This window comes from Nipponia nippon, unplaced genomic scaffold (assembly GCF_047370975.1).
Source record: "Nipponia nippon isolate SJK-2023a ecotype South Korea unplaced genomic scaffold, ASM4737097v1 scaffold_2, whole genome shotgun sequence".
In the NCBI taxonomy this organism is placed as follows: domain Eukaryota; kingdom Metazoa; phylum Chordata; class Aves; order Pelecaniformes; family Threskiornithidae; genus Nipponia; species Nipponia nippon.
In genome coordinates this window covers 64,287,300-64,310,493 of record NW_028262336.1, presented here as the reverse complement: position 1 = coordinate 64,310,493, position 23,194 = coordinate 64,287,300, and the positions used below count along the sequence as shown (strand labels likewise).

The window sequence follows — 23,194 nt, the reverse complement described above, 5'->3', positions numbered from 1 at the left end:
GCAGCATCCATGTAACACCCTGGCTGAAAGAATTAATCCTCTCTTTTATTACTTGCTCTATTAATGGTGATTTATTTAGAGGTTGGATTTAATTCCCTAAGAAGAAGGGATCTTTTTTCTCTGTACTTTTTTGAATGGTGTGTCTACCACTGGGATTACCAAATAATTTATCAGCACCTGCTAGGCTAAGTAGTAAAAGCCTTGGTGCTAGTGCAGAGGAGAACGCTAAGAGTTGGCTCACTGGAGGAAATTTCTGCTCTTCACCTGGTGGGGAGGCATGGGAAATTGCTTTCATACAGGCAAGGTCCGGTGCCTTGACACTGGTCGCCGTCTCTCGCCCATCCCTGTGGAAGTGGCATCCCCTGCGTTGTCCCCGGCAGCTGCAGCAGCAGGAAGGCAGCTCACCAGGCAGGACAGCAGTTGACTGCAGTGCTGTCCCTGCAACCTGGCTGTGCTCGGCTTGGCTCGCTGCCTCTCCGTGGGAACAGAGCACAGGGCTTGCCACTGCCCGGAGCAGAAAGGCTTTAGGCTCAGCTTCTTCTCCCTACAGCTACGTCCACTGCGGTTTCTGAAGTGCTCCCTGCTGTTAGTCTAAGCAGGGGCTTCAAAAAGAATCTCTCTTGCCCATGCATGATTGATCCCACGCACCAGAAAGGGGCAAAGCTTCTCAGGCATCCATTGCCACATCCCAGGCTCACAGCCTTCTTTGAGAGACCTACCAGGGGTCATGGGTAGAAAAACAATAATAAACTCTGCCTGTTTCAGGAAAGCATGTCCAGCTATGCAAAATATTTGTAATACAGGCCAGGAAGTGAGCTTCAACACCAGACCTGCAATTGTCCAGGCTGCCTAATTGTTAGCTTGCTCCCTGGCTCTGTTTTGCAACTGCTTTTAATTAATCCTCTTCATAACAATGTCCAGGGGGATTATTTCAATGACAGTTCATTCCAAAGACAGCTCCCAAGAGAGCAGTGTGCATTTGGGGAATCCGCCGCTCGAGATAGGACTACAATAATAATAAAAAAAATTCACCATGAGGGTGACTAAGCACTGGAACATATCGCCCACACGGGTCTGTGAAATCTCCTTCTGTGGAGATACTCACAGCTTGGCTGAGCAAGACCTTCAGTACCGATCCAGCTTTGAAGTGAGACCTGCTTTGAGCAGGTGGTTGGGCTAGCTGGCCTCTAGCAGTCCCTTCCAACCAACATTCTTCCATGATTCATCAGGCTTTGAGCCCTCAGGTACCCTCAGATGCTCTCAGTGCTACATCGCGGGGTCCGAGATACCCACGCTCATCTTTATGAAACAGAAACCACTGCCTTGGTGAACTGTAGCACAGCGCTCACCGCCAGGAACTTGGAAACAGAAAAAAACCCATCCCATGGCAGGGCCACAGGGCTACCAGAGAGTCAAGAGGAGACCCGCGGCTGCGCAGCGCAAACAAGGCCACGGTGTTGGAGATGGATGTCACCCCAAGCAGTGTGGATGTGAGCCAGGTCTCGCCGTTTAGCCGCAGGGTTAGGGACCCCTCCCGACCGTTTGAGCAGTAAGGCTGCGGAAAAGAGGTGCAGTCAGTGTAACATGAAAAACCTAGACCAGAAGAAGTGAATTATAATTTAAAGGAAGCATTGCTGAGGATGGTCTCTTGAATCCATGGCACAGTCCGAAATCCCAACAGGGCTACCATGCTAGTTATGTAAATGTTTTTTGGGGGACATTTTAAGCTTTTCTAGTCTTGAACACAGTCAGGACTGCATTCAGTTACTGAACTGTTACGGCATTCAATAACTACATAGGATAAAACATTCAAAAAATACCCTACCTAGCACTAAACTGGAAGTTTGGGGTGACGGTTTCATTACAGTGAAAGAAGGAGAGAAAAAACGGATAGGAAGAAGGTGTATGTTTTAAACTCAGACAAGATATTTTCTTTAGGAAAACCTAGCGACTGTGCCAATTCAGAAAATATCCAGAAGAATCAAGCTGTTCTTTATGAAACAAACTGCGGTTTCTTTCATGAACATAAGAACTAACTACAGTGGGATATTTTGGAAAGGCATATGTCTCCTTGACATCAGGATAATAAGTATTTACATACAGTCACAGGTAAAAGCATAGGAAACCAAGAGAGCCTATCGCTTTCCCACCTTTCTCAAACACTCATATAAAACAGGTGATACAAGGTTTAATAACATAGCCTTTATTGATGACACTGGAAAGCAGATGTTTTAAAGCAACTAATTTTTCATAAACAGGAAAGAAAATTTTACTTCCTATGATGTAATTACATAAAATCTGTTTAAGTCACTAATATAAAAAAATAAAAAAAGTTTGCATACTTCGTAATGTAGTACCATCAAGAAGTCCTAAGTAACAGTATTTTCTATAAGAAAGGGGAAAATAACAGAAATTTGCATGGACAGAAGTCAATAGTATAAAGCAATTAAATGTATGTTATAAGGATTTCTGATGATTTGTGAGCTCAGTTCTTGAGGATGGCTAAAGAAACAGATCCTAGCAGGATCAAACCTTGTATATTTACACTCATCGGTGTAAAAGTAATATTGCCAGTTAATTGAAATACGCGTTTTCAGTATTGTTCTGAAAATTAATGAAGTCTAGAAGCTAAATTTTAAGCTCAGGTGTTCACATTTGAAATAAAATACTGCTTGCATCCTGTGTAATTAAGGCAAAGTACGTTATCTTTTAAAATACCTTGTATATAGTTTCTGCATAAAAATACAAAATAAAAACTATATATATATATTTAATGGAACACTGTTATGTATGGTCCAGCAGAATAAGGCACAAAAAGTAAACAGAATGCAAAAGCATATATAAAAGTTAATGTGTTATTTTGAGTGGAATATAGCAAAATTCAAGTAGTTCTGAGTATGCTCATTTCTTGCAATAGGAATATATATTTTATATAGGTATTTCATGCTAAGCCTGATGTACAAAGATTCATCATGTAAGCATAATCTATCAGAAGCAGGTCATTTGTACAGTGACTGTCCTTAGAAATATGGTACTTCTCAAACCATCTGAAACAAGGCTACTCTAATGAGACGACTTGGCCTGAAATCCAAGCGTGAATTTTTCCACGAGGCGAAGTACATTGGTTTCTTGCCCAAGTCACTTGGGCAAGTTTTGCCTGCATGCTTTATTTGAAGGTTAATAATTCCATGAATATAAATGACAATACATGCCCCTAAAGTTGGACACATTTGCACAGTTTGTTTTTGCGGGTATTCACAAGCAAATTTTCTGTCTCCATAAATTTCCACAGAGATTACTATGCAGAATGGGCCACTTGCATCAGTTCAACCGCATTATCAGGGTCAGAAACCTTTCAGGTGAGCTGGTATTTAATTTCGTTTGGAAGTATGGTCTGTTTATCAACAAATAAGCATACATGTATATGTATAGAGAACAGAGAATCTTAAGATATTTCAATTTGATAGAAGGCACACATCATCAGTTGTTGTCTGATTGCAGCCTCAAAGCACCCCCCCCGCCAACTAATACGTATAAGATTTTCACAAAGGAAGGGGAGAGCAGATGAAGTCTTTACTTCCTTCCCAAAGTTTCAGCTAGTTTCTTCAGTCTTTTCTTCAGCTCTAGAGGAAACTTCTCGTAACACTTTTTGCAGACAGGCTTCATATCAAACTCAACAAATTTATTCCTAAAACAACAAAGCAAAAACCAGACAAAGTTTTAGCAGCAGGGATAGTGAAAAAAAAAATTTAAAAAGTATCCTATTAAACATGCACAGGCAAAAAATTACAACTACATTTATACATATGTATGAAGGTACTTTCACAAGGTTATACATTGTAGGCAGCAATTACAGTACCCTGTTGAGTAAGTTACGCATTTTTTACCCAAATGTCCATATTTGTCAATTGTGTCATTTAAAAAGCCTTTGAAACCTAATTGTAGAGCTAAACAGGCTAAACATAAGATAATGGAATAACACGTTAATATTTCAAGTTGCAGTTCTGTGAAAAATGTTTTAGTTTTGATTGCTATAAATTCATGCAAAAACTTAAAATGAAAGCATCCTTAGCACTGACCAAAGAAGAAAGGAGCAGAGGTGGTGGTGAGAAGGAAAAAGAGTTTACAAACAGATTGGCTTTTTCTTTTTCTGCTTCTCTTTATCCTTTGCTTCACGTTCCCGTTTGGCAAGTCGTCGCTTAAATTCATCTGGCATTTTCTCATAACAGTGTTTGCAGACAGGTTTTAGATCAATTTCAACAAACTTATCCCTTTAGAGGTAAGCAGAGAAAAAAATAAAGGACAGAAAAGAAGAAGAGTTAAGACGACTAACTGAAGGAAGACCTGAACAGACAGCTGAAAGAGATGTAAATTAGTAAGTGGAAGAAGAGGAAGAAAGATGCACATATTTTCTCAATGCTGCTTATATGTTTTTCATACCGTAACCGTTACACTATAGCAACATCTACACTTTGAAGATAACCGCTGATATGTTTTGAAGGCATCACGCTTATCGATAAACTTACTTGAGTGTTAACTTAGTGTTGCAAGTTGAACAAGCGAAACAGTTCACACACCATGCCTTATTCAGAGCAGACACAACTAGGGCGATGGGAAAAAAAAGAAATCATTAGCATTACAGAGAAAAAGAAAAGGTATTACAGAAATTTTAAGCTCCCACATTCATGAGGCATGACGAACAGCCATTTGATTCTTCTACCAAGTATTAAGGACTGTAACAATAACTTGGCAAGGCTAGGAAGGCACATGTGAGTGCAGTGTAACAGGACTGTGAAGCACTGGTAAAGCTGTCTCTGAGGGGACATACAACTCTGTGTTCACCAGCAAGACCGGTTTAACCTATTTCTGCCTCCTGTTGCCTGCTTCCACCTCATCGCATGGCATGTTGACCTCAAGCAACTGTTTTATGAGGGCTGTGTTTACAACTTAATCAGGAGGCTTTTTCAGCTGAAAAGCAATCCAGCAAGAAGGTGTTTGTGTTTTCATTCGGTTTCATTTCTCAGCTCCTGTTCAGACTGCAGTGCCATCAACAGCAGCACTTGCCTGGCTGAAGAAAATAACGTGAAGCCAGCAGTCAGGACACTGCTGGTAAATCAGCGCTACCAAGGTGAAAAAATTTATGGACTCCTGGGATAAATTGCTTGATCAAGACAAACTTGGATATATTTTTATTCTTTGCTTTGGAGAGAAAGTAACTATTTTCTCTTTGTTCTCTACCTCAATCCGTTGTCTGTTCTTCCTCTCTTTCAAGGTACCTTTCCACTTTTCCCTGCCAACATTTGCCTCTCTTCTTAATCTAAGTTAGAAGATGCAGGACAATGGTTTTCTCATAAACTACAGCATTTTGTCAACAACAAACAGAACCAGAGCATTGTCATGCAGAGCTTTTTTTCCTGCGCTATGGAGCAAGCACATCCACAGAAGCATAGTTATCCCACTGCTTGCCAAAATAATACTAGTCAGATGAAAGTCTTCACTCCCAAGCAACCTCTGGAATACAGTCATAGTCACCCTCCTGAAAAACTGCTGCCACAGATGTTTGTTTCACCAGAGAGAACAATATTGGATACTGTCCTGGTTTCAGCTGGGATAGAGTTAATTTTCTTCCTAGTAGCTGGTGTAGTGCTGTGTTTTGGATTTAGCATGAGAATAATGTTGATAACACACTGATGTTTTGGTTGTTGCTGAACAGCATTTACACCGGTCAAGGACTTTTCAGCTTCCCCTGCTCTGCCAGGTGCACAAGAAGCTGGGAGGGGGCACAGCCAGGACAGCTGACCCAGACTGGCCAAGGAGCTATTCCATACCGTATGGCGTCATGCTCAGTATGTAAACTGGGGGAAGAAGAAGGAAGGGGGGACATTCAGCGTGATGGCGTTTGTCTTCCCAAGTAACTGTTAGGCGTGACGGAGCCCTGCTTTCCCGGGGATGGCTGAACACCTGCCTGCTGATGGGAAGTAGTGAATGAATTCCTTGTTTTGCTTTGCTTGTGTGCGTGGCTTTTGTTTTACCTATTAAAGTGTCTTTATCTCAACCCACCAGTTTTCTCACTTTTCCAATTCTCTCCCCCATCCCACCAGGGGGGAGTGAGCGAGCAGCTGTGTGGTGCTTAGTTGCTGGCTAGGGTTAAACCATGATAGGTACTCATAATTTGTGACTGCAGTGTCAAATTTGTGTGCAGAAATGAAAGAAGAAATGTAAAATAATTGAAGACGTACATTGAAAATAAAGAAATTACTGCATTACACTATATTCTGTTCAGTTCAGAGACTAAAACATACAACATGGGTGTCAGAATATATGGTGAAAGGTTAGAAACATACAGAGATATAGTTATCAGACAAGACTGAATTTATTCATTCACCTCAAGTTCCAGTTCTGCTCATTCTAGTAGGATTTTACTGAAGAGGAGGACACTGTTTCCTCCAAAGCGTTTTGGATTGTCATTCTGCAGGTATAGTCCAGTCCAGAAAATGTGGGGAAAGCACACGTCTGGAATGTAGGTCTCACCCTATAGTTACATGACTACTAGTTTATGTCTCTTTTTACATGCTAGAGGCTTCCTCCTACTTTGCTAATGGCTTTGGCTTAGGTGAGGCTAACATTGGTATTATAGTATTTACTTTGGGCAGGGGTAAATAGGCACATAATGTTGCATTATTTCAGGTGGAATAATTTGCTTTTGGCATTTTATCATAGCTGGTTGTCCAAAAAAACCTCAAAACCACCATCCCCCCCCAAAAAAAACAAACCACAACAACAACCAAACAACAAAAAAACAAACAAACTTAAACCACTTGCTTCCAGTTCTGCCTTTACAGGACACATCTTTCCAAGCATGATCTTTCCTGGTTTTGTGACATTATCATCAGCCTAGATTTTCAAAAGACAGGTGCCTGCGATAGATAGGTAAATGTCTCTAGGAACCAAACTGACATAATGGGAACTAGGCACTTTTAAAAAATCCTTTGGAGTGCCCACCTATGTCTTTCAATATCTAAATACTTTTTCAAATTTGGTTCATGATTCCTAAATTCATTTGAGGAGATGCCTGAGTGGTCATTCTCACCCTTGCATGTGTTCTTTTTTGAAGTCAGTGGGGCAGAAAGCCACTTCTGTGCATCTCCCAGCATCCCCGGCCTTCTCATGTCACTAAGGGGTTTCCAGTTGACCACGGTTCTCTTCAGCCACTGGGTGGTCTTCTACCATCACGAAATGCTCGCTGTAAGGTTTTCTTACCATTTGGTCTCTTGACTAATCAGCTCTAACCTAATTTCTGATCAAGAGAATGGCTGATTTTGTTTTCATGAGTACAATCAAGGATTCAACCGGGGCCTGCTTTCCCCTTCCTTCCACTTTTAAAGAGAGCTTCCATCAGAAAGGAACATTAAGGAAACAGTTAGAAAAGTGCTTACCATCTCCTTCAATCACACGGTTGCAATGGAAACAAACATCACCAAATAGCTGAAGACGAAAGAGAAGTAATGAATTTTTATTGTAATGATTTTATTGAGGGTAGCTTCTCAAACGAACAAAATAACTATATTTCAGCTGATGAGCACAATAGCTTTCCTGTTTATTTCAGTAAAATAAAGAGAATGCTGGCAAGTCTGGTTTGGTTTTCCAGGTACGTTTTTCATCGTCTCATCACAACAAATCTTTACAATATTAAAGATGAAAACATTTGTTTACATCTGTTTGATCCTCTGTAAATATGACTTTGTTTTGTTTTAACATTTCTCTAATCCTGAACATTTGAAATAAAGCAGTCAGTGTCACATACACATCATTACTAATCAACCAATTTAACATTTGGATGTACATGTATGACTAGAACAACATATTGCTGTTTCTAGCAAAAACTGTAAGGAAATGTTATTTTTATTAAAAAAAAAAAAAGGAAAATTTAGGCCAAAAATTATTCATTCTATTTCTAGGCTTAACATTTGTCCACAATGTAGCAATTAAGAAGTTCCCAAAATTTCATGTAGTTTTTCTAACTGTAGTAGTTAACCTAGTAAAAGACATTCACTCTACATATAGCTCTTGTCTGGTATACGTACTTGCCCCATCATGGCTGCAATACTATTACTACTAATGTCATGGCATTTATTGTCTACAAGTATGCCAGCAACATTTGAATCATCTGCCCTTCATCACTGACAAGTTAAGAATCCATCTGTAATTAGCAGATGCCTTACAACTTCCAGATGTAACCCCTAGTCTTGTACTTATACAAGCAAGGAGGTGGACATAACACAACACAGATGGCTTCCAGATAAGAAGGTCTCTACATCGTGGTGCTGGCCTACACAGTCAAGGGAGTCTGGAGAGAGGTGGTACTGCAGTATGTAAGGCCAATAAAAATGCAAGCGGTCACTAGGTGGTGTCCTCTGACAAATTTAGTCTTCGCAGTCTTCAGCAACCTAAGGAGTGACCTGGGTGATGCAGTGTATGTTAACACACAGTCATCTTAGAGTAGCAGCTGCAGGGAAAACCACGCTACTCGCTAGGGCCTCGTCTCAAACCGCAGCTACCTAGCGGCAAATCTTCTTTAGCTTCTTCGGAAAGATTGGGTGTCATTAGCTGTTCTGATCTCACAGACATGTAAAAGCTCTCAACAGCTCTACTTAAGTACCACTAAGCTTGAAGAAGAGCTCCATACTGAGTGTCCTTTGTGAAATCCCTGCAGTTTTCTTTCTCAATACCAGACCAATGTATAGAGAAACCTGTATGAATTAACTGCAACAGAATGTCTATTAATTGGCATTACACCCACAAGTGCCTATAACAAAAGAGAAGAATGTCCATGGGTTTCCATCTCTATCTAATAAAACCAATTCATGCGTTTACCAATTAACACCATTTTTAAAAATATGCAACCTTACCTGATTGTAGTGGGTTTCACAATACGCCAAGCCTTTTCTCTCGTAATGACGATGACCCAGGAATGGCTTTTCACATTTTGCACAAACAAAATGCTACAAAGAAAATTATATACATTTTTTTTGTTACTTGGAAGTAACGGTATTTTTCTGGAAAGCAAACAAACCAAGCCCAGTACTGAACACGATGGAAGTCTACTGAGCTAGCTGTGCCATCTTGAAAAGGAGAGTTAAAACTTTTTTGTTTCTACATTTAGACCACTAAAATAATGCTCCTTTTAATGTCTTCAACATTTCAATCCAAAAGTTATGAATAAAAAAAAAATCAAGCAAAGGGATTCTGATATGTTATCAGTGAACAGAATGAAGAGATTTTAAATAATTTGCTCCAACATTACACTCTTGTGAAGAAAGAGGAGATTTTCAGAACAACTAAAGAAATAGACTGTTTATCCTCCTAGATCTTGTACATGGCCCTGAAATACAAACCTGCACATAAAGTGCTTTAGAGATATTAACATGGCAGGTGACTATGGAAGACATAAGGCTATTATGATGCTCATAACATTGTGGTTGCCACAGAATTTTACTGCCTTTCCACATGTACTGTTTTGCACTCTGAAATTTTCTTCTATAAGGACCTCACAGTGCTTCCTGTGATTACTGATTTTAGCTTCACAGTCAAAGCTCTCTGTAAGGTAGGAGATAACTCCTAGTTCACAGTGGGAGACCAGCCACAAGAAGACTGAAGACGGCATTAGGAGAAGGTATTTACTAATCATTGCTGCGTACTTTGCTACTCCTTTCCTTGAAACTGATCAGCGAAATCCCAGATGAGTATGTTAATGTTTATGTTTGGAAAAGACAATGTATCATTTGATGTTTACCTCCACATGCCATTGTTTGCCCATAGCATTCACCACACGGCCTTCAATTGGTCTTCTACATGCCCCACAGATAGGGACACCCATTTTGTCATGGCAGGGTAAGCAGTATAATTCTCCCTTCAACTCACGAGCATCAGCAGTAAGTTCCTTCCTGTTCAAAAGTTAATGAATTGAGAGCATGAATAAAGGCACTGAACAATGTCAACTCTTGAGAGTTTCTGAAAAGAAAAAAATAATTTTTAGCATTTGTTTTATAAATTGTATTTGTACTACAGTAATGCAGCAGCATCAAATATGACGTAGTTCAACATAGTGCAAGACTGATCACAGTAAACCAAGATCAGGCTGCTAAGTGAGATGCACTAAGTCTCTCTGAAGACAGCTACCGAGCTATTGTCATTCTGCATTCTGGTTATGCAGCACACGTGTGTGTGCAAGCTCTAGGCATGTTTGGTTTATATTCTGGCACTCTCCAGTTTATTTTAGATTTGCATAACTGTAGCTGAAAGTAAAATGTAGTCTTCTACATCTAGGTACATTTTCCCTGTTCGATCAAACTTCAGAGAAAGAAAACTACAGACTCACATGAGCTAGCTAAGTTTATTCATTGCCAATTGCAGAATCTCATATACTCTACTTTTTAGTAATTTGCATGGTTAGAATACTGAGAACAGCTAAATTTTGAACGTGACTGTACTCACTAATGCTCTCAACTGGTTGCAACTGACACACCACCACATGTTGTTATTCAAATTAGCCTTTGCTATGGCACTGAAATGATGGCTTCCTTTGCACCAGAAATAAACAAGTAGCAATCCCTGCTCTATCCTGCAATGCCCCCTGATCTCTGCGTCGGTGCAGGATGTAGAAATGTGCAGCTTCATGCACTGCAGTTGCAGAAGCTGATAAGATGAGGTGGGAGAAAGCTTCTAAGAAAAAGATATGCTTTAAAAGGAGAGAACTAAGTTTGCATGCCACTCAACTAAAAAGAAATAACATAGGCAAGACGGTAACTCAAGCAGCCAAAGAGAACCACTTTTCTTCCTCTCGTAGCAGAATAACAAGCTATTATTTCACAGCTACAGAAACCGTTATCTGTGTCCACGCTTTACATTTTGTAAGGTACCACCTTGTCCTGCAGAGTCCAACCTTTCTTTACTCCTTGACAGGTCAGCTGTTGTTTGAACACAAGGTCCAACTCCACCATCCCAAAAGCAGTAATACACATCTGGCTGCAAGGCACCTAAACCCCACCCCTCTTGCCAGTTGTACAGGACAGGTTTTCACTTTAAGATATAAATCGATGAAGCAAATAAACCCAGCATTTTCCTGTTTTCCTTTGCAGAACTCAAGTTACCCGCAGTTTGCACAGTTGAAATGATCAGGGTGATAAGGATCATTTTTGAATATGAGAGGCTGTTCATCAATAATGGCATGACACTTCTGGCAAATATACTTTCCCAGGCCTCGGGCTTTTTCCCTGTTATGGCAAGGACGGCAGAGATGTCTGAAACAACATAAAAAAGAGAGGTAAGTACTGGTACCAGGTACTACAGTGCAAAATATAAACAAAAAATCTATTAGAATCTCATTTAAATCAGCCCTTTTGGGAGGGAAAACAGTCTTTAAAACAATTTCCTTGTTAGGCAAACCAAGTTCAGAAGAGGGAGGGCTATCATATTCTGTCACCACAGGGACATAATTTCTTCAGCTCATTTGAGTTTAGGCTGTGTTGAAACACAGAAAACAAGTTTGTGATAGATTCGCATTGCTGAATGTTTTATTCTCAAAATCTTAAAAATTTAGATTGGAAGCTGCACGACCACACAGGTCTTAATTCTGTAAATAAGCATGTGTATCATATTATACATATGAAGCCAATGGCCACAGAATCCACTTGTAAAACATTCTTATGATCACAGCTGGTAAAAATATCCTACTCTGTGAAGTGTCACACTGAACTTAAAGCAATTATTAATAAATAAGGTGCTAAACTAGACCAGAATTGGAAACGCAAGTTGCAAAAAGAAAGTAAAAAGTGATAATAAAAAAATAAAGATACTGCTTCTGAATGTTTTCTCTCTTATTATGTGTCACAATGGCCCTAAAATGTTACCGGGTAGAGAACACATTTGCTGAGAAATCTGGTGTTGAAGTAGGTAAACTCTTAATAGTTTAAGATACCCATTCGTAGTTTTGTGATGCACTCTTAGACTTTTTCCCCACAAAAGGCACTTCAGTTGCTCCACCTCAGCTGGAAAGCTTCAGGAACCAAAACCACTCAGTCCCTTCTCTCAGTTCATTTTATTCATGATCAGTAACAGAAGGAAGGGTGAAGATCTACCTGCCGGCGTTCTTGACAAATCCAATATCGGCCAATACTTGTTGGCAGATATCACAGCAGAAGCACTCTGGATGCCAGCTATTGTTCATAGCTTTAATAACACGACCAATAATAAACTCACCTGTAAGAAACACAAGACCGGAATGTAAAATACTATGCTAGACAAAGTTAAAAGAAACCCACAACCGAGTCACTACAATGATGTCATCATCCTCTTCCTCCCCCCCAAATCTGGTAGGATACATTGCTTTTAGTATCACGTTTCTGGTTCTAAACTCTGGAATTTGGTTTTGTTTGGTTTTTTTGCTATGGGTCAGAAGAAAACATCCTTGCTGATGGAGGACCTTCTCTTCTTTACATACAAGCCCTTCTACATGCACACTCTACCTTCTCTCTGCAATCATCCTTTTTCAGTCCCTTCCCTGTTTTTACTTACCTGTTCTCAAACTGTTAAGAACAGGCAGTGGAGCCATGTCCACCATACATGCGATTTAGTCGTTCTCTATGTGGACATCGTAGCCAAGGCCCCTGAGCAGTGCAAAGGCTCTGCCTAAAACACATCGGGAGCTCAGCTTCCCGGTGCTGTGGGAGATTGAGTCCTGGCTCTGGAGGCCATACAACTCAAACAGCTGCCATAGGGGAGCGGTCGGGCAGTAACAAATACAGCCGGTAACATCTAGCACGTGACTGTGTGGCGCTGCTGTGAAGGCATAGCTTTTCAAGAACAAAACTCAAGACTCTAGAAATCTTGGGAATGCTTGAGGCCTCATCACTGACAACAGCCCCATCGATTTTGGCTGCGCTTACTAAATCCAAGCAGTGGCAAAGCCCAGCTCCATGCAGGACCCCGGTGAGGTTTTAAGGGAGCTGGTGCTACGAGGAGCCAGGGCAGGAGCAGTGGGAGCGGGGGAGGGGAAACTCCAGAGATAGGCAGCGCAGCTCCTCCATGCTACCCCTGTCTGGGGCCAAAGCTGCTTTTGGCTCCTGGGTGCCAAAGAGGAGAAGGCCCCTCTACCCAACTTGCTGGGGGGAGGATGGGTGCTAACAGACACCAGCAGAAGTCAGCAGCATGTGGACGATGCTGGTGTGTGGGAAGAGCAGCACGTTGCATCTCAAGGGGTTAGGTATGAGGTTTCACCCAGCGCCTTTAGAGGCAAGGAGCAGGGAAGCAGAAGAGGAGGCCCGGGCAGAGGGGAGCAGGAAGGGGAGGAAGGAAGGGGGCTGTGGAGCGACCGGAGGAGCATAAGGAGCCCTCACACGTGGGAAGTGACCAGCTGGTGGAAGGGACGAGGTGACAAGACTTCCTGGTTTGTCATGTACTTCAGGCTTGCTCAGAAATCGCCACCGACCCCTTTCTTCCTCTTCCCCTGTTTCTTCACATCTGCAGCTTTAGATTCAAAGGTCCGTAACATCTGCTTCCCTCTCCCTTGGTGTTCATCTCCTCCCTCCACACAAGGGAAAGGCCTCACTGAGATAAGCGAAAGCCGTAGCACCTTGCCAAGGTGCCACAGAAACACAAGAGCTTCCAGACCAGCTTGAGTAACAGTCAAGTAATGACTTCCCAGCCCTGCCCAAGCACGATGTGTCACACACAGGGGGACAAAACTTGCAAATGACTACAGCACAGCAGACACGCAAGCATTTACATCATTAATGGCAAATAAAACATGGCCCTAAATGTTACGTAGGATTGACATCATACGCTGAAGACTTAAAGGTATTTGTTTCAAAAATACAAAGGGGGACCAGCTGGCCCATCAGTTGATTATAACACTAGATGATAAAGACTGTGCCTGCTTCTGTGGAGTAGGACAGCACGGGTGGGTTACAGTAGTCAAAGCAGATGACAGACCTGTTGCAGGGTTTCAGGTGCATGAGCACATGCACATAGATGTATATAACCAGGAGTCATGAATGGTCTGTTCATTTGATCACTGGATCGACAGCTGAACTACTCACTCAATAATGCAAACTTTTTTTTTAAATCCCATTGTTTGATGACCTTTAGGAAAAGCAGCTCCCCCAGTTCTCTGAAATCTAGTTCATTCTGGAAGTTCAGATGCTCAGCCGCACAGGGCCACCTCCCAGAGAAGATATACAAGGGTTGCACATCTTCCCCCAGTGACATTCCCATTTGGGATCAGCGTGAAGTGTTTCACCTCAATGTAAAACTTACCACACTGGTGGCAGCAAGGGGCAAAAAGCATTTGAAAATCATGTTCGCAGTACTTCCTCCCTTCAAACTGCAAAGGGAAAAAATTTGAGCGTTAGAGGGATGAGGAGCATGCCCTTAACATAAATGCTGTAACATACCAGTTTGTTTCCAGATGCAATTAGCTAGTAAAACATGAGGGCCTGCACAAAAAAACAGACCATGTGCTAGGCATTAAATCCACCCACCTTAATTCAGCTACTAGTTAGCATGTAGCGTTAATAGCACACCATTCCTCTAACAGTGCAGAGAGTGTAAGGCATTTTCCATCACCCTTTTACATCACAAGAGACGGCTGAATTTTGACAGACTGCAGAAACTCTGATGCAACTGAGCGAATTCTGGGCAGGAGATTAGCTAACGAAAACCTTTCCTGAGGGGAAGCATTTTCCCTGAACCCATTTGATCTCTTCCCCACGCTACATTTCCTGCAAGAATGACCCAGCATACCGGAGGAAGTAAGTATGGGGGGAGGAGGAACACCCAGGGACAGAAATCTTTGCAATTTATGGAGCTGTACAACCAAAACATGAAGGGAAATAAGGCTTTTCCTTCATGATGCTTATTTCATAGAATCACAGAATCATTTAGGTTGGAAAAGACCCTTAAGATCATCAAGTCCAAATGTTAAGGAACAAAGTTCACTACATCAACCAGATGACATAGGGAACCGATCTTAAGGGATTTAGATTTGTATCTGAATTTTCTCACAGCTTAGAGAAGTTCAGCTGCAGTTCAAGCTCGCATAGAAAAAAAAAAACATATGGGAAAAAAAAGTTCTACAGCACTGCATTAGCAACTTAGCTGAAGAATATGTAAACACATGTAGGCAATATGTCCTGAAATGAAGGGAAATGTTTAGATACCTTCAGGCACATCATTACTAGACACGCATGCCAACTAGCATGTCAAAACCAGATGGACAATATTAGGTATGCTATGAAATGTTTGAATTTGAATGTCTCAGTTTAAAACACTGGAAAAAGGGGGACAGCAGGAAACCCCACTCCTTTCTTTTTACTGGGTCTAAGACAAAACAAAGCCAATAGCATAAAATACTACCCACGAATTAAGTTTTGGTGCACAGACAGAAAACACAGCAATATATGCTTCAAGATTACTTGTTTTATACCATGAAATTCCAAGGATCAAATACAATGTAAGTATAATAATTACTCGTGCAATATACAGAGCCACTGGCAGGATGGGGATCCAATGAAACACTCTAGAAGTCACTAGATACTTGAGATCAGAAACTAATTCCTGTGCACAACCTGAATTGCACCTACTAGGAAAAGAAAGACACATGCTCTATACAGATTCTTCCAGAAGTCTCTGCTAGCAATTTATCAAGTGTTTTTCCAGGGTAATACTCTAAAACAGATGACTTTTTTAATTGGAGATTTTTTTTTTTAATTGAGATACAGAGGGCTATTACTGTCTCAAAGAGTAATGAAAATTATTGGTTCATTGAGAACTGTGCTTGCTTCCTGCCAGATAAAATCCTTTTTAAACTGAAAAAAATCCAAAAGCTTCCTGTTTTGTATAAACAGGTGGTCCAATGCATCCATGGGTCCTGAGGGAAGTGGCAGATGAAGTTGCTAAGCCACTATCCATCATATTTGAGAAGTCATGGCAGTCCGGTGAAGTTCCCACTGACTGGAAAAGGGGAAACATAACCCCCATTTTTAAAAAGGGAAAAAAGGGAGACCTGGGGAACTACAGGCCAGTCAGTCTCACCTCTGTGCCTGGCAAGATCACGGAGCTGATCCTCCTGGAAACTATGCTAAGGCACATGGAAAATAAGGAGGTGACTGGTGGCAGCCAACGTGCCTTCACTAAGGGCAAATCACGCTGGACAAATTTGGTGGCCTTCTGTGATGGGGTTACAGCATTGGTGGATAAAGGCAGAGCAACTGATGTCCTCTACCTGGACTTGAGCAAAGCATTTGGCACTGTCCCGCACGACGTCCTTGTCTCTAAATTGGAGAGACATGGATTTGATGGATGAACCACTCAGTGGATAAGGAATTGGCTGGATGGTTGCACTCAAAGAGTTGTGGTCAACGGCTCGATGTCCAGGTGGAGACCAGTGATGAGTGGCGTTCCTCAGGGGTCGGTATTGGGACCGGCGCTGTTTAACATCTTTGTCTGTGACATGGACAGTGGGATTGAGTGCACCCTCAACAAGTTTGCCAACGACACCAAGCTGTGTGGTGCGGTCAACACGCTGGAGGGAAGGGATGCCATCCGTGGGACCTTGACAGGCTTGAGAGGTGGACCTGTGCGAACCTCATGAAGTTCAACAAGGCCAAGTGCAGAGTCCTGCACGTGGGTCGGGGCAATCGCAAACATGGATACAGGCTGGGCGGTGAATGGATTGAGAACAGCCCTGAGGAGAAGGACTTGGGGGTGTTGGTTGATGAGAAGCTCAACATGACCCGGCAATGTGCGCTTGCAGCCCAGAAAGCCAACCGTATCCTGGGCTGCATCAAAAGAAGTGCGACCAACAGGTTGAGAGAAGTGATTCCCCGCCTCTACTCCACTCTTGTGAGACCCCGCCTGGAGTTCTGTGTTCAGCTCTCAGGCACCCAACATAAGAAGGACATGGACCTGTGGAGCGAGTCCAGAGGAGGGCCACGAAGATGATCAGAGAGCTGGAGCACCTCTCCTATGAAGACAGGCTGAGAGAGTTGGGGTTGTTCAGCCTGGAGAAGGGAAGGCTCTGGAGAGACCTTATAGCAGCCTTCCAGTACCTGAAGGGGGCCTACAAGAAAGCTGGAGAGGGACTTTTTACAAGGGCACATAGTGATAGGACAAGGGGTAACGGTTTTAAACTGAAAGAGGGTAGATTTAGATTAGATATAAGGAAGAAATTCTTTACTATGAGGGTGGTGAGACACTGGAACAGCTTGCCCAGAGAAGCTGTGGATGCCCCATCCCTGGAAGTGTTCAAGGCCAGGTTGGATGGGGCTTTGAGCAACCTGGTCTAATGGAAGGTGTCCTTGCCTATGGCAGGGGGGTTGGAATTAGATGATCTTTAAGTTCCCTTCCAACCCAAACCTATGATCCTATGATTCTATGAAATGCATAGGTTTGCTTGGGTTTCAGAGCCATCCCACGTTGATCTGGGTGGATCAAACAGGTTTTCTTCCCCTCTGGTTTGTGTCAGGCAGGTTGGTTACCATTCAGTCTTGTTTATATTTTCAACCTTCTTGGCTCATTTGTGCTGCCTTTTGTGGATGACCGAGCAGTTCATCCATCAGAAAGCCTTGAGCTTCTATAACACATCCCACAGCACATATTTTAAAAGCAAGGTCATGTGACTGTTGTATGCTGGAGGTCCACATGTTAAATGGCTCTGCATAGAACATTTCACCATGACATAATCTCCAGCTGATCTCCACGTTTTTAGCTAACTTAGTGGAAAGACATGCATAAAAACTGAGTCTTTAAAGACCCTTTCTCTAAGGTAGTTTCTGGTAAAGCCCATTTTAAGAAAACACTCAAGGTGCAACTGGAATAGAAACAAATCTGACAAGCGCATTGCAGCTACACCTTCCTTTCATCTTCCTATAGGTTATTACAAACATTTTAGAAAAAAAAACAAACTGAAAGGAAATCCCTCTCATTTAGGAGACAAAAGTCACATGCTATTCCATTTTATTTTATTATGACATGATGATGATAATAGTAGTAGTAGTAGTAGTAGTAGTAGTAGTAGTAGTAGTAGTAATAATAATAATAATAATAATAATAATAATAATAATAATAATAATAATAAGTGATACAGATTCCCCAATTATAGCTCTTGAGAGTAGTCCATAAAGATTTTGCTGTATTTCTTCTATTGTGGGATGCAGCTCTCTAAGCCCTTCCATCTCCCCCACCTCAGCATAGTCCAGAGCAAGCTGGGTTTCTTCTGAAAGCACCCAGCAAGGGGCTCTTAATGAACAGCTGGACCAGGGGTAGGACTCGTCTCTTCTAACCTCCCCTGTCTGAAGGTGAGGTGCCCACATTCCCCAGTGGGAGACATGGGCAACCTCTAGTAGGGAGGAGCCATTCTTGGACCCAAGAGTAACGTGGGTCGGAGAGAATGCCCGCTGACTGATTCAAGTGGGGCCAACCTGTCCCTCTGAGCATGCTGCCACCGAAGCTCTCCATATAAGCTGGCATTTCTGCTGTTAGTATAGGACTATGCACTGCTACCTGTTGTAAGACTCTGCAACAGCAGCTCTAGGGAATACATGGCTTCCAGGCAGTGGAGTAAAAGCAGACCAGAATTGCTACTACTTCACATCTGATGGCAAAGCACAGCGAGTTCGCAAACTGCTGGCATGTGCTTGTGCTAATTTCTCTTGAGGTTGAATGCATAAGAAAACATGCTAAACTGATGATACTGAGCAAACCGGAACACAAATATACCCTAGCAGGTCCTAAACCCACAGTTCTCATGCAACATTAGGCACACAGGTCTCGCTTACACCCTTATGCAACAAGGCCAACACTGGCTGGTTATGAATCTGTATTATGATTTCTAACAGAGGCTCATGAGGACATCAACAAAATTCCTGCTACGCTGTGAAAACTCCAAGCTGTGGATAGGCACTGCTCCGGTGTGGCACCACTTGTGCCTGCAAGTGGCTCGGCTCCAGTGCCAGACCACGGCAAGCTGTGCTGATCGGGGTCCCTGCAGGCAGCCCGGAGGCACGTCCCGTGGCATCGGCCAGTTCAGCCCCCACCCATGGAACACAGCATGAAAGCTTATCATGGCGGTGTTTGACAGCAAATGTGATAAGCAGCTTAGTGACTAACTGGGAGAACTCTGCAAGGCTTGCGATAGGCAGGGGAAGAATATTTGACTTCCCGATTGCTAAGAGCTGGAAATCATTTCCAAGAAACGCTAGCTTAGCTAAACCAGGCACAGAATAAACACAAACTCATGCTGGGCAACGAACAATGCCTGCGTTTACCCGTCGGGAACCTGCTCAGAAAAACACATTACCTAGCCACACCTCCGAACGCATCCATCTTCTCAAAGAGTGCATTGTCAGTCAGAGGAAGATACCCTGCCTGCCCGTCTTCTCCAGTCACTTTTTCTTGACAATAATACAGATCATCTCAAGTCTTCAGAGCACTGTCAGCTGTCTCCTGAGCACTGGCCAACCTAAGCCCACCTTGTACCTGCTTAGGGCTGTCCCTCCCTCTCCCCCAAACGCAGTCACTCAGTACGTTCTCATCTCAAGTACCGAGGTACCAAATGAAAGGAGAACAAGCTGTGCCCTTGTCTGCCCTTTTCCCTGAGCAGCACCACCAGGAAACATGCTGGGGTTTCCACTGCAATCATCTCACTGGCCACTTCAGTGCTAAGTGAGAGTCTTTCTGGCAGCAGGGGACATGTGTGGACACCCTAAAGGGTGCAGAGACAGAGGAGAAGGCCCTGCCGAAGATTTCCCAGCTGCAACAGCCCCAAAGGCATGAGGACTGGGACAGCACAAATATCCACTGACCTCTCCACTCTCTAGAAGTTATGCCCAGGACAGGCCAGTATAGATGGGGGAGGAAGGCTGAGTAAGATGTATGAGCCATCACCTGAAGGCTGTCAGGGGGCTTAAACAGACCAAAAAATACCGCTCTTCAACAGCAGCAGACAGACTTGCTGGTGTGGAGACAAACTGCAAGATCTTGTGGTAGACACCAAAAGGGCTAGAGGAAGAAGGGTGATGTGAAGTTCAAGCCACACACAAGTCTTTATGTATTCATTGAATCCTCATCACAATTATATGGCCTCTGTAATATCTGTGGCAAAAAGTGTCTATTCCTAACTGAAACTTTCCACTTTCTATGTAACATTTCTAGGGAACAAAGTCTCTACCCAGCCTGAAAAAAAACCTAGCAACGTTAACCAAAACATGTTTAGTACATGGGGTTACTTTCATTCCCAGGACAATCTATTGACACTCACTTCTGACTTACTGCCTTTAACAGGGAGCATCACTTTGCAGTAAGAGAGTGCTCAGAGACCAACCATAATGAATATGAATGTTAACAAGGTAGCAGTAGGAAGCAAAATGCCTACACCAAATATATCTAAACACCACCAGGATACTTGCCCCTGCCAAGGAGATTCAGGTATGACCACCCATGAGCAACAGAGAGGTTGTAATATTCCTGGACTAGGTGCAAAGTAAGCGTGTCTTTCCATTGTGGTCCTTGTCCATCCCCTAGGAGATACACGCTGCCTAGAGCAGGATTTCTCAAACTTTTATCTTTAACAAAGGACCATTCAACTTTCTGAAGGAGGTCCCTGGAATGTCTCACTGTTTTTTGAGTCAGGAAAAGGATGAATAAAGTACTCATTATTTAGAGGAAATACATTTTATTTTTTAAGATAATTTTATTAACACAATTACAAATATTTTACTTGTAAAACATTCGTATCACTTTACGTTTGCCTCAGGTCTTAACACGTCAGGATGGACTCCTTACCATGCCTGCAAGCAGGCAGCAGCTCAGTATATATTAACAATTATAATGCAACGTATAAGTATCTAGGCGGTGTTTTGTTTTGTTTTTATTTAATTGCTGCTGCCTTGCAGCTCACCTTTTGATATCTTATGGAACACTAGCGGCTCATTTACCACAATTTGTGCAACACTATCCCTACAGCACTGAAAAGTCTTTTGATCCTCAAACAAGGTGAGAGAAAGCAAACCCCAGGAATCCCCTTTGCCAGTCTCTTTTCCAATCCACACTCCTTCCTCAGCCTCTCCTCATCACCACATAATGTGGCTCTGTAAAATTAGAAATACGACTGTGGAAGATAAACTGTTGTGCTCTTACCACAAGGATGGCACACTGTGTGTGAGAGCACAGCATCGCGCTTTTAACACACTGCTCACCTTCCTTTTCAGATCACAGTATGACATAAATCCTGTAACCGCTACTGGACGTTGGACTACAAGCTGCTTGAGCAGGACCTTATCTCTCAGACAGTAATTCCCTGTCCCACATCATCTACCCTTCCTTATACCAATCACTTCATATTTCATGAACTAGTCTAAAGCTTTCACTAAAGCTTTCACTAAAGCCACTTTGTGTTTGAGATAGCTGAGCCACGTCCTGAATCCCCACGATAGGGGAAGGCAAAACAAAATGACACTAATATCAAAATACCCATCTGAGCTGAGGACAGTCTACCTGGGGCTGAGAAATATGAATGAGAGTGGGTTTCAACCCTTGAAAGCGTGTCAGAACGGCTAATTTTGAATGCTCCAGTTTGTTAAACCTAGACTTGACCTTACATAGGCCCCGCCTGGTTTGGGCTCTCTGCACACCCCAATCTAAGCATGCTGACTTACGGGTCATCTCTACAAGCAACTTTTCACATGCCGTGCTGGTCTCACTCAACTGAGCAATAAACCTCCTATGGACCGCAGGATGCTGGGGTTTCCTTCTATATGTCTGCTCTCCTCTAAGTAGTATGCTTTCTCTGTATTTCTGGTATAATATATAGATTGCCTTCACAGATTTCAGGGGGAAAAGTCTGCATTAAGAGAGAAATCTCCAGCAGTTCTTTTCTCAGCTCTGATAACATCAGGCTACACATTTAAATAAGGTTACACACACTGATGTCCTCCAAATCGGCACAAAAACATTTCTGCTTTTTTCTCCCTCTCTTGTGTGTATCCTTTCGGAGCCCCATTCTTGCCACGGACCTTTCTAAGCTACCGATCTGCCCGTAGTTACTTCTGCTACGGGAATGAAGGCACAAGGCTGGGGGCGAGAGGGGCACCCTGCCCCGCTTACCTCGTAGAAGAGCCCTTCGGGGAACTGCTGGAAGCACTGGGCGCAGACGAAGCACTGCTCGTGGTACAGCTCACCGTTGCTGTTGACAATTTTTTCGGCAGGGGCAAAGCCACCTCTGCAGCGCTCGCAGATGGCATTTGCAAGCGCGTTCGCCATGTTGCTGCCATAAAAAAAAAGAAAGAAAATCAGCCCAAATAGGCAACACCACTGGTTTTGGGTCTCTTTTTTTTTCCCCAAATCCAACTGCATCAGCCTAACGCTAGGCTGCTCAACACAAGTTTTTTAATGGACTTAATGACTTGTGGCATCCCCTCAGAAATAAAATTGCCACTTCCCCCTGCTCCCAAACTCTTCAGGAACAAAAACCCCACAACACACCCTAATAACTATTAATTCAAAAAACCAAACAGGAATGTTGTTACTACAGATACATTTACAGGCTTTTTATGATGAGAAAAGGCAGGCAATTCAAAGAAATACTATAAAAATGATGAAATACATTAGAATTACAGAAAACAAGGACAAATATGAACAATAATTGAGGACTGGCATCACACAGGCAAACATAAATGATGATTCCAAAAAAATCCCTAATTCTAAAATATATATAACAGCATTGGTTCAAAAGCTCTAAATAAGCCATGTGAAAGAGTGTATGGTATCTAGCCTGGCAGATATTACTGAAAACCAGAGCAGGTAAACAATTATTCTTATATAAGCTTTACATAGCTTGAAGTAATTTTACAAACTTAATTTGAAGCCATGGGATTTTTGGTTGGTTTGTTAGGGTTCATCTCAGGGAGGTCAGCTCACGGCACGCCAGTGTCGGTCCAGGGCCAAGGGGGAGGGTGGGAATGCTCTGGCTGCCCCACTGCGACCCACACGCAGGCCAACACAAGCTGGTGACCCCATGCCAGGAATGCAAAAATGACTCGAATTGCAACCTCGGCTGCTTCTCAAAGGCATGTAACCATAAAATGACAGCACAGTAGCTGCAAAATATCAGAGGAATTAGCTACTTCACTACACATCTGCA

The 23,194-nt window shown here is 42.6% G+C and overlaps 1 protein-coding gene across 9 annotated transcripts in view; it reads right to left on the bottom strand.

The window, feature by feature from the left end:
• Positions 1-2,180: 2,180 nt before the first annotated feature.
• Positions 2,181-23,194, bottom strand: part of LIMS1 (LIM zinc finger domain containing 1) — a 78,231-nt gene continuing 57,217 nt past the window's right edge. For 6 of the 9 annotated variants that reach the window (XM_087757275.1, XM_087757276.1, XM_087757274.1 and 3 more), the window contains exons 2-11: positions 22,159-22,318; positions 14,314-14,380; positions 12,138-12,258; positions 11,151-11,300; positions 9,794-9,944; positions 8,910-9,002; positions 7,437-7,485; positions 4,527-4,602; positions 4,080-4,271; positions 3,551-3,688 (exon numbers count right to left, since the gene is read on the bottom strand). In XM_087757275.1, coding sequence (XP_087613401.1) covers positions 4,124-4,271; positions 4,527-4,602; positions 7,437-7,485; positions 8,910-9,002; positions 9,794-9,944; positions 11,151-11,300; positions 12,138-12,258; positions 14,314-14,380; positions 22,159-22,318 — 1,015 coding nt within the window. In that variant the 3' untranslated portion in view covers positions 3,551-3,688; positions 4,080-4,123. Of the gene's footprint in view, positions 3,689-4,078; positions 4,272-4,526; positions 4,603-7,436; positions 7,486-8,909; positions 9,003-9,793; positions 9,945-11,150; positions 11,301-12,137; positions 12,259-14,313; positions 14,381-22,158; positions 22,319-23,194 lie in introns of those variants that run through there. The other 3 variants (XM_009472609.2, XM_009472608.2, XM_087757272.1) reach the window with 2 other exon arrangements.